This window comes from Ornithorhynchus anatinus, chromosome 6, assembly GCF_004115215.2.
Source record: "Ornithorhynchus anatinus isolate Pmale09 chromosome 6, mOrnAna1.pri.v4, whole genome shotgun sequence".
NCBI lineage: Eukaryota > Metazoa > Chordata > Mammalia > Monotremata > Ornithorhynchidae > Ornithorhynchus > Ornithorhynchus anatinus.
This window is the reverse complement of record NC_041733.1, coordinates 25820722-25831245: the sequence shown is the minus strand read 5'-3', so window position 1 is coordinate 25831245 and position 10524 is coordinate 25820722. Positions and strand designations below refer to the sequence as shown.

The following is a 10524-nucleotide window of genomic DNA, read 5'->3' as shown; positions in this document are numbered from 1 at the left end:
ATTAATAATTATGGTATCTGTTTAGCACTTACTATGTGCAAAGCACAGCCCTAAGCGCTGGGGGGGGGGGAACACACGAGGTGATGAAGTTCCCAGTCTTCATCCCCATTTTCCAGGTGAGGGAACTGAGGCCCAGAGAAGCGAAGCGACTGGCCCCACGTCACCCAGCGGCAGGGGGGGATGAGAAGGCCCGACCTTCCGCCTCCCCAGGCCGGTCTCTGCCGGTTGGGGGATGGAAAGGCTGAGGGAAAGGGGGCGGGGGCGGCACAGCGCTCCGGGCAGGGGCGGGCGGCGCGGCCCCTCACAGAGCCGGGGCCCGGAGCGCGTGACCAATGGGGCCGAGGCGGGGGAAGCCCGCCCCTCCCCTCGCGCGCGCCGCTTCCATCCGGGTCCTCCAGCCTCGTTCCCGGGCACTATAAAGGCCGCCGTCTCCTTTGTTCGCCCTCATTGCGCAGTTGCGATCGGCCGCGGCCGGGGCTGGAGGTAGGAGCGGCGGGCGGCGCGCGCGCGCGGGCGCGCATGCGTGCTTGGGGGGGGGGGAGCCGGCGGTGGCGGCGGCGGGAGCCCGGGGGGCCCATGGCGGGCAGCGGGGGCGGGGCGGGAGAGGGCGGCCGTGCCGGAGGAGGAGGAGGTGGGGCTGCGGCTCGGCTGGCGGCAGCGGCCCGCCCGATGAGAGGAAAACCGTCCGGCAGGGCCTTCGGAGGATTCCCCTAGGGGCTGCGGGGATGTAAGGCCGGCCTGTGGTTTCTCCTCCATCTAATGAACCGAGGCGGCGGGCGCCATTTTAGGCACCCGAAGGCGCCCACTGACTGTGTGCAGCTGAACGCGGACGGAGGAAGATGAGCTGGCGATTCCTGGAGGACAGGGAGCCCAGAGCCTTCTACGGCCGAGCGAGCTCTGGTGGGTGCCGGGGGGGGGGGGGCGGGGGGGCCTGGTGGGTAGGGAGGGAAAGGGGATGGTGGGGTGGGGAAGGGGGGGGTCGGGGTCTTGTCCCGGGAGCCGCCGGAGCCCCCGTCCCTCCCCGGAGGAGGAGGCGGCGGCGGGGCCCGGCTCATGTGGCCGCCATCCTCGCCGCCGCCGCCATTTTGTCCCCCACGCGGGAGCCAGTCCTTGCCGCCGGACGCCCCCCAAACCCCCGTTCTTCCTCCCCCCCCACACTAAACGGGGACACCCCCGGGAAGCCGTTGGAAGAATGGTTTGGGGGAGCGTGTTTTATTTGGGGGGGGGTGTTCAAAGGCCCCATTGTGGCCTCTCCCGGGCGCTCGGTACACTGCCCCCGGCCCCTCGGTCCATTGCCCAGCGACCACCAAGGCGATGTTCTGGTCCAAGGAGGGGGGTCCGCCCCTTCCCCCCAGGGATCGAAAAGGACCGCAGAGTCCGGTTCGATCGGACGCATTTGGTCGTCACCTTGGCGAGCCGAGACCGAGGAGGGCTGGAAAAAAATGATTTTTTTTTTTTAATCTAGAGTTGGGGGAGGGTCTGACCTCCCCGTCTCCCCCTCCCCCCCCCCCCCCATCCTCGCCCTCGGCTTTTAAAACGTAACGTGCGTCTCTCTGTGAAATAGGTTACAACACCGTCAAAATGGTCGAGGCAGACCGCCCGGGGAAGCTGTTCATTGGCGGGCTCAATACAGAGACTAACGAGAAGGCTCTTGAGGCCGTTTTTGGCAAATATGGCCGCATCGTGGAAGGTAAGCGCGGGGGCCCGCCTCGCCCGCCTCTGGCAGGGTTGGGTGGTCCATGATGAATTTCACGGCGTTGATCGTCCGAAGTGATGATGCATCCTTGTCCTCTAAGAAGTTCTGAGATCCCTCGGTTCGGGGACACCTCCGCCGCGCGTCAGGTACGGTAGAGATGACATCTTGGCTTCTCTTTGTCTAGTTCTCTTGATGAAAGATCGTGAAACCAACAAATCCAGAGGATTTGCCTTTGTCACCTTCGAGAGCCCAGCGGATGCCAAGGATGCTGCCAGAGACATGAATGGAAAGGTGTGTGGTTTTGTTTCCTTGTCTTGTCTTTTATTCCCCCCCTCCCCCCCCCCCCAATGGTACCTACACTCCTCCGGGAAACGTAGTGCAGGCTTCTCGTCCCAACTGTACGGGTACTGTAATCCCAAAACACTTGGATGAACTTTATTCGATGACAAGGCAAATCTGTACGGATTCCTTCCTAATCAGACTCTTTATTCATTGACTGTCAATGAATACAAAAAGCACTTGTAGAGGCAGATAGCCTTTTCGAAGGCTTAAATGGGCTTGTATCTTGTACATTTACATTTTGTGCTCTGTATTAAATTTGTCAGAATGAAGAAAGGGTGGATGCGGAACAATCAAATAGTGGTACTGAGCTTTTGTGTGCACTGCACTGTACTACCGGGCTTGGGAGACTGCGAAACAATAGACTATTGTAATGCTGGACTAATTTATCTCCTGACCTTAAGACCTTTTAGGGTAGCGGGAAAAAGGTGGTCCACCTTGAAATATGTCACCCTTAACTCTGCTCTCTCAAAAAGCACCTTGTATGGCCAAGAGCTGTCAATAGTACACTCTGATTTGCTTTCAGGATGGAGTATTAAAGTATTAAGGCAGTTAATGCAGAAGTGATTGAACTTTTTTCCATTCAGGCATGCAAGTGAGAGGAAACCTACTGGAATTCACTAGATTTAAAACTTTTAAAAGTTAAGCTTTTTTTCAGCCTGCATATATTGTATTTGTTCTTGGGTCAGTAAAGATAAGGGGTGCCATACCTGGGCTAGAGCAATGGATTGTAAATGTATCATTGTTCTCCAACAATAACATGATATGAACAAAGTTAATTCATTTACCATTCTTTTTTTTTTTTAACATGGTAGCCTTTTGAAATGGTATTTTTGACTCATCCAACATTAATTATAGTTCTTCGCTTGGAGAAGTTTAACTTACTCCATTTTGGGACTGCTTGTGTTTTTGAGAAAAAGCTGTAAGAGCTTAAATCTGAAGCAAAGTTTCTTAATGCTTGAGTTTGGATTTGGAATACTTAAAAGCTGTTAACTCCTACAGGATTGCTAGTGACAAAACCGTAAAAGCGGTGTTAGCTGATAGTTACAGAGCTATTTATAGAATGTATGATCTGGAATGAAAACGAGAGGCTATTTTTCTGTAATATTAATGCACATATTCTGGTCTGTGAGGTCACCTCCAGCAGAGCTGCAGATTTCTGCCATTCTTAACTATCCCACTCATTCTCGATAGCATTTTCTCATCTGCTTACCATTGTGCTCCATATTGGTTCTTCGGTTAGGGTTAAATGAAGATCTAGTATGAATTTCCACCTGGTGGAGGTTTCTGGGGACAGATTTTTTCCCCCCCGTGTTTCAGAACTGCACATTCTGCAAATTTAACCACATCTGCTGGTTAAATGAGAAAAGACCTATTAAGAGTTTACCCTTAGGAAGAAAGCTTAGACGCCCACTTTGACTCTGAATTAGTGACACTTTAAATTGTGAGTTAAAAGCGGTTTGTGAGTTAAATTGATCACTGCAAAGTTATTTCAAAGGATTATCGATGCATGAAGGGAAACAAGCCAGACATAAACTTGTTTCGCACCAGTTGTACTGGGAAGTGGTCAGGTTTTTTTTAAACTGAACTCACAACAGTTGATAAAAAAACAACCATTCTTTTTAGTCTTTAGATGGAAAAGCAATTAAGGTGGAACAAGCCACCAAACCATCATTTGAAAGTGGTGGTAGACGTGGGCCACCACCTCCTCCAAGAAGCAGAGGCCCTCCAAGAGGCCTTAGAGGTGGAAGAGGAGGAAGTGGAGGAGCAAGGGGGCCACCTTCACGTGGAGGGCATATGGGTAATGTAGCTCCCAAACTGTCTTAAAGAGTGTAAGGGTGCGAACTTTGACCTCAAAGACCCAATGTTTGAATACTGACTCAAGTTAACCGTGGTCCTTGTCTAGTGGGCATCGAGTCTAAAGTACACTCCTTTGATGGTCAAGTCCTTGGAAAATAAACACCTAAGCCTTCATCTGGCCGATAGAGCTGAGCGAACAAGGTTCCTTTCCACAAAGTTTGCTTTTCATTAGACTGGGAAGCTGGGCAGGGAAACCCTTTGTCCACTGGTTGGGTTGAGTTTCAGCGTTTGGTTGAGAACTCAAGGCTAATTTGTAGACTCCTTTATTTCTGCACCTGAAAAGAATTAGATCACGGCTAACGTGTTGGAGAAAAACGTTGCCAAGGTAGTTGCCTTTTAAGAGGAAAAAATAGTTGCACCTCTCTATCCATTTTTTCCCCCTAAAGCAAATGTGACATTTCCAGTCTTGGACAAAAACATGACCAAATCTACAGGTTGCTGGGATTTGCGAAGGTCTTAAAGATGACCTGCAAGGTGCATGTAGTTCGATTGGGTTAGTTAAGAAGATCACTGGAAGTGTTGAAACTTCATTGGTAAAAGAGCCTCATTTTGAGACTGGGAAACGGCTATATCCACCTCTTTTTAAAAAAAAAAAAAAAAATCCAGAACAGACCTCTGTAGTTGAATGAGTTGTCCAGTATGTTTTCAATTTTTGTATGACTGCTAAACTTTCTGCAAACCCAGAATACGTTTTGAGTTGTGGCTATGGTGCCATGTTTTAAGGGAGGAATTAAAAGTGGCATTGGAAATAGATGGGGATTTGGGGAATGAAGCTTTAGGAATGTCCTTTGTAAAATATATAACATCTGCTGAATGAATCCAAATTAACCATGGTTTTTTTCTAAACGTAGATGATAGTGGATACTCCCTTAATTTCAACATGGGTTCTTCCAGAGGCCCACTACCGGTAAAAAGAGGCCCACCACCACGAAGTGGGGGTCCGCCTCCTAAGAGATCTGCTCCATCAGGACCAGTTCGCAGCAGCAGTGGAATGGGAGGACGAGGTAATTCTTTGAGGTTGTCCCCCTGAAGCCAATTCAGTGTGCTTTTATTACATTAAATGAAAAAGAACTGGCAGGCGGTTGTTGGCAGGGATGCTCAGTGTGAACAGGTATTGGATGCTTACAATCAACGTTCTTGCTAGAGAGCATAGAATACCCTGGCCCGTTTGTGGCTCATCCAAACTTTGCCATAGCCCAAGCAATCTTGATTCTGCAGCCATCCCTTTTTACCTTGGTTCTGGATTTATTTGGGCTGAGTGAGAGGCCACCCATGAGGAAAATCAGTGGTAGCAATAGTGAGAAATTTCCCTATGACAAGATTTTGGTCTTAAGCCATATGTAGATTACAGACCAGCCCCATCAAAGACCTTGTTTCTATTTATTTATTTTTCAGTTGTGCTAAGGTCACTCTAACCTCCAGACTTCAAGCTTCTGTGTAGACCTCTAGAAACTGAAAATTGCCTTGGTGAAGCTCTTGGTCTTGCAGTTTTGCTTCCAGCTTAGTTATTATCCCTTGCCATCCTACATTTAGGCAAACATTTTTAATTGTAGCTCCTGTCTCGCGTGGAAGAGATAACTATGGAGGGCCACCACGGAGGGAACCGATGCCATCCCGGAGAGATGTTTACATGTCACCTAGAGATGATGGCTACAGCACTAAAGACAGGTATAAAGTACAATAAAATAAACTAACCGAAGCTCCTCGGGAGATAAATTTTAAATCATCTAAAACACGGCGTTCTTCTTGTAGTTACTCTAGCCGGGACTATCCGAGTTCCCGTGACACCAGAGATTACGCCCCACCCCCGAGAGACTACGCATATCGCGATTATGGCCATTCCAGTTCCCGTGATGAATACCCATCTAGAGGATATAGGTACTTGACATGTTTCGTTATGTGTCCGTTAGATGTGAGATTCTCAGTGCAGGACTTACCGAAATGATCTTTGACTTCTTCCATTCAGTGATCGAGATGGCTATGGTGGTGGGCGTGATCGAGATTATTCGGACCATCCAAGTGGAGGTTCCTACCGCGATTCCTACGAGAGTTATGGTAAGAGCCCAGTTGAAGATCTTAAGTTTTTTAGGCTATGTGAGCGAGTCTGTCAGGCTTGTGTGCTTGCTTTCAAAGGGATTTTGCTTGCTTAAAAGGAAAATTGGCAGCCTTGGGATTCTCTTCCCAGTTTGAGAATTTTCTGAAGTTTTTCTAAGGAGCTGGTTCTCAGACTGTTTGCTTGCTTTCCAAGGGGATTTTTGCTTGCTTAGAGGGTTATATTGGCAGTCTTGTGTGTTTTTTTCCCCCAACAGTGAAAATACAATTTAGAAATTAAAATTAGCAACATGAAAAAAATGTTTACCGTAACAATATGAAGCAAACTCTACAGTTCAAAATTGCAACTTTATCACTGGAAAGATGGCTGAGTTTCTACTCTAAAAATAACAAGCTGTTCTGGAATATCCCTAAAGATGCCTCTTGAAAATACACACCGTCTTCCGTCATTTTTCAAAACAAACGTTAAACCCATAGTCCCGTCTCGTCAGATGAGATGCTGTCCCCATTATAAATTCACGAGTGCCAGATTTAAAAGACCTCGAATCCAAAGAGTAAAACTAGAATACAGCAATTCTGTGAATTCAGATTTAAATGTTGTATATATATACAATTTATAGTGTTGCCATATTACCTGACCATTGACCCTGCAGGTAACTCACGTAGTGCTCCACCTGCTCGAGGGCCCCCGCCATCTTATGGTGGAAGCAGTCGCTATGACGATTACAGCAGCACACGAGACGGATATGGTGGAAGTCGAGAAAGTTACTCAAGCAGCCGAAGTGATATCTACTCAAGTGGTCGGGATCGCGTTGGCAGACAAGACAGAGGGCTTCCCCCTTCTATGGATAGGGGGTACCCTCCTCCACGAGATTCCTACAGCAGTTCAAGCCGCGGAGCACCCAGAGGTGGTGGCCGTGGGGGAAGCCGATCTGATAGAGGAGGAGGAAGAAGCAGATACTAAAACAAACAAAACAAACAAACAAACTCAAACCTAAAACTTTTGGACCAAAATTCCTTTTCAAAGAAGCAAAAGTGAAAAGTGGAACTTGTCCTATCTTTCCTACAAGAGGACTACTATAAGGAAACGTTGTTTTTACCTTTTTTTATTGTTGCCTGTTAAGTTCTCCTCCATGATTTTTATGCTCTTGTGAGGAAAAAGTTAACACCAATGTTTAATTTCGTTTCAGAATTGTTATTTCTTTCAAAAAGCAGATGTTAAATGTAATGCAATTTGAGCTGTGTACTAGTGTTGTAACTTTCACAAAGTAAAAGTTTCCCTGAAATGCCACTTCCCATCTGACTTTCATGACGAATGAGACGAGCAGCCCTAAGACCTTCCACACATCATCTAGCCATCTAAAAATGGAGCTCGATCGTTCTGCCTATTGAAACTCATTTAAAAGCCAGTTAGTTGACAGGCTTGGAGGGAGGTTTTGGGGGGGCATGATCAGATTTCAAGCTGTCCTTTTTGAAGCTGAAATCTACACAAGATTCCCACTTAAATTCTTCAAATGCGTAGATTAGGAAAAAAAACCAAACAAACCAGAATTCCTGTTCCTGTCACCCAGTAAACCTGAAACAGCAAATGGAGAGTGCTGACTATATTCTGCCTTTCTGCCATTTCATTGGGAATCTGCAAGAACCGTCCCCCAAATAAATCATTTACATGTATTAGAGAACTACAGAATTCTATAAATTGAGAGGTTTGACCAGTTCCAACAACGAAGCTGCAAAACGATGCTTGCTCTTACTGTTTCAAATTTTTGCAACTCTGTAGTGTCTCACTTTTAAAGGAACAGCTTGATTCCAAGGGCAAAGGAGAAAATAGATAAGCAAAGAAGTATTTATCTCCAACTTCTCAAAGGCTTATGACTTCTAAAAACAAGTGACTATTTCAGCCTTCCACAACAGATTTAAAGCATCAAATGCCTGTGAAACAGCAAAAGATGGTAAGCAAAGCAAACTAGTTTTTCCGTCTAAGTCGAAATTGAACAAAATTGCCCTCCTCATAGAACAGTGAGACATGCTGTACGTCATGGCAATGGAAGTGCTTTCTAGATAAAACCGATTGGAAAAAGCAGTGCTCGATAGCATTAGAAGTTCTCCAAATTCAACATTCCTCCTTGGATATTTTTTTTTTTATTGAAAGCATGTATGGCCACCAATTATGACGCCTAAGGGCATAAACAATGCAGCTCTTGTAGTCAAATTATTGCAATTGGATTGGGAGGGTTGCATTTTTTTTATTCAGTGTTTTGATGAAGAACATTAACAGGCTGCATGTGCAAATATGTTTTTTCAAAATTTTTAGCCAAATCAAAAAAAAAATGGCTTAACATGCCAAATAGCATCTCAAGATTTTGGGGTTCTTTTTCAAGCAAGCCATTGCAAACTTGACGTTTAGTTGGATGCCTGAGTTGATTGTTTTTTAGTTTTGAAACGACTGTGTGGGGAAATTCTATTGCAAGTTGTAAAACGTATGGCACCGTGACCCAGGTCAGGCCATGAAGTTCAAAAGATGCTCTTGACTAGTAAACTTGAAGACCTCCAACTAAAACCTTGTACTGCACTATTCCTTCACAAATAAGTTTTGTCGTTCAACTTATGGATTTAACATGGCAGTGCACCATTGGAAAGAAATGAGAATCCATAAGCCATGCAACTTACCATTAAGCCATTCCAGTTCATTCCAAGCCAGTGAATCTTCCACCACTTAAAAGAAGTAGTAGAACCTTGAAACAAATTTATCTGTGAGTCCAAGCTTTACTTAACATTCTGGGATGAAGAGTAGTTACTAGTTGCCAAGTCTGTCTTCCATTTATTTATAAAAGAAAACCGTTCTCACGTGTATTTGTAATTGTTCCAGGTTGAACAAACTGCCAGGAGGGCCGAGATAAGATGCTGACTTGATAGAACCAGAGGCAGTAGCAGTTAAGTCATGAGGTAAAGCCTTGTCACCTGCAGATTATTTTGGGTGGCTCCTGAGCTGTTAGTTCTCTTACCCTGGTAACATGGTTTGTGATATAAAGTCTCTAGTATACGTTTGGATCTGAATGAATTTGACAATTGGAAACTAGAAGCTATTAACCATTATAGTTGTTGAAATAAGGTAATAGAATGACGGCAGATAACCAAATGTATTGGTACTGCTCTGACAGGTTTTCCTTCGTTTTACAGAGGTGCTAGAAGAAAGAAGCAGAACATACTGGATTATCATCGATTGTCATAGCAGTTGCGTTGGTTTGTGCCAGGATAAAGTTCATACATTGGCTGTCTTTACACTTTCCCAGGGTAGGCACCAGGATCAATTAACAGTTGTACTCTAAATAGAATTCCCTAGTCACCCAAATACTTCCAGTGGAAGGAGAACGAGAATGTCTTCCCAGATCCTGAGGATGTCATTTACTTGGTTTGATAGAGGATATTGTCAGACTTTATTAAATGAGGAGACAAGTCTTCCCATTCGGCTCTACAAAGTCTTAGTCCCTGCGTGGGGATTGATAATTCCGGACTGGTTCTGAGGAGCAGTAACCTCTCCTCAAAAGAAAAGTCCACGTAGGTCATCTGGGGACCTTGGCTGAAGTGTCTTCCAAAAAAAGAGAGCAACCATGTGGCCTGAGAAAGTAGTTTTTGTGGGTTTCTGCAGTATACTCCAAGCCTGGAGTATTACCGGGTAGATGTGAGGAGAGAAACTATAAGTGATGCTTTCCGTTATCTATTGCAATGACCCCAAACCTGTTAAATCTGGTAATTAGTCGTGACCCTGGATGAATTCTCATCAGCCTTACCAGTTTTTCCAAAGCTTAAAACTTTGGATGCAATTCATAACTTAGTAGCTCACATCTCATTCTGCAGGAATGGGTTGTCCTCGTTATTTTTTGAAAGGGGTTCTCTGTAGAATTCCGATACACTGGTTTGAGTGAAGTCTTTTTAAAAATTTAACTTCACCCGTCACTTGCGGCTCAGGCAAACTGCATCAGGCTGATCCTGAGCATTGAATAGGTAATGGATTAATGTAAACGGCTAATGTGGGAGGGAAATCCTTAAGGTGGAGGGGCTCCTTGAGCAGAGGTAGCTTAATGCAGTTGCTGAATGTTGCTGGTAAGTACAAAATGCTTGGGTTTCAAGCTACACTACTGGGGAATGCTATGAGGCATTTTTGCATCAAATCAGGAACATACACTCAGCCCAAACACACAGGGAATGTGTGCACATTTTATATAAAATTAATGACATTGAAATCTTCATGTTTGTGTGTGTGTAGTTTGTTGCAGATCAAACTGTTTTGCTAGACTTGCTAAAATGACAAACTTTGAATTTAAGGAGGATAAGCCATGAGTACTATGACATATATATCTGTAACTCATCAGCTGAGTCTATGGTAGTGTCATTGCTTATCACTGGCGTTTGAAATTTTTTAAAAAGTTGTGTCAAATGGCCTAATTCCTGCCCTTTCAATCTGGGTAGGCAAATTGGCATATTTTTTCCCAGTTGTAAATTATGACAAGCTGTGCTACATTAAACCGGTTTCCCTGCTATGTTCATAACATAGCATGACCTAGTGGAAAGAGCAT

The 10524-nt window shown here is 45.4% G+C and overlaps 1 protein-coding gene and 1 non-coding gene across 5 annotated transcripts; both read left to right on the top strand.

The window, feature by feature from the left end:
* The first annotated feature begins 388 nt into the window (after positions 1 to 388).
* Positions 389 to 10195, top strand: RBMX (RNA binding motif protein X-linked). Of its 4 annotated transcripts, none has more exons than XM_029067357.2 (12): positions 389 to 483; positions 789 to 900; positions 1565 to 1690; positions 1881 to 1987; positions 3662 to 3836; positions 4747 to 4899; positions 5449 to 5563; positions 5648 to 5773; positions 5862 to 5950; positions 6601 to 7899; positions 8817 to 8893; positions 9128 to 10195. In XM_029067357.2, the coding sequence occupies exons 2-10, from the start codon at positions 840 to 842 to the stop codon at positions 6909 to 6911; spliced, it is 1263 nt and encodes a 420-aa protein (XP_028923190.1). In that variant the 5' UTR covers positions 389 to 483; positions 789 to 839; the 3' UTR covers positions 6912 to 7899; positions 8817 to 8893; positions 9128 to 10195. The 4 variants fall into 4 exon arrangements, with proteins under 4 accessions (XP_028923190.1, XP_028923188.1, XP_028923189.1 ...); XM_029067355.2 differs by having other exon boundaries at positions 416 to 483; positions 693 to 900; XM_029067356.2 differs by lacking the exon at positions 389 to 483 and having other exon boundaries at positions 646 to 900.
* Positions 1737 to 1809, top strand: LOC114813030. Its single transcript, XR_003760641.1, has one exon. It is a non-coding gene; the product is annotated as a small nucleolar RNA SNORD61 (small nucleolar RNA).
* Positions 10196 to 10524: the final 329 nt, after the last annotated feature.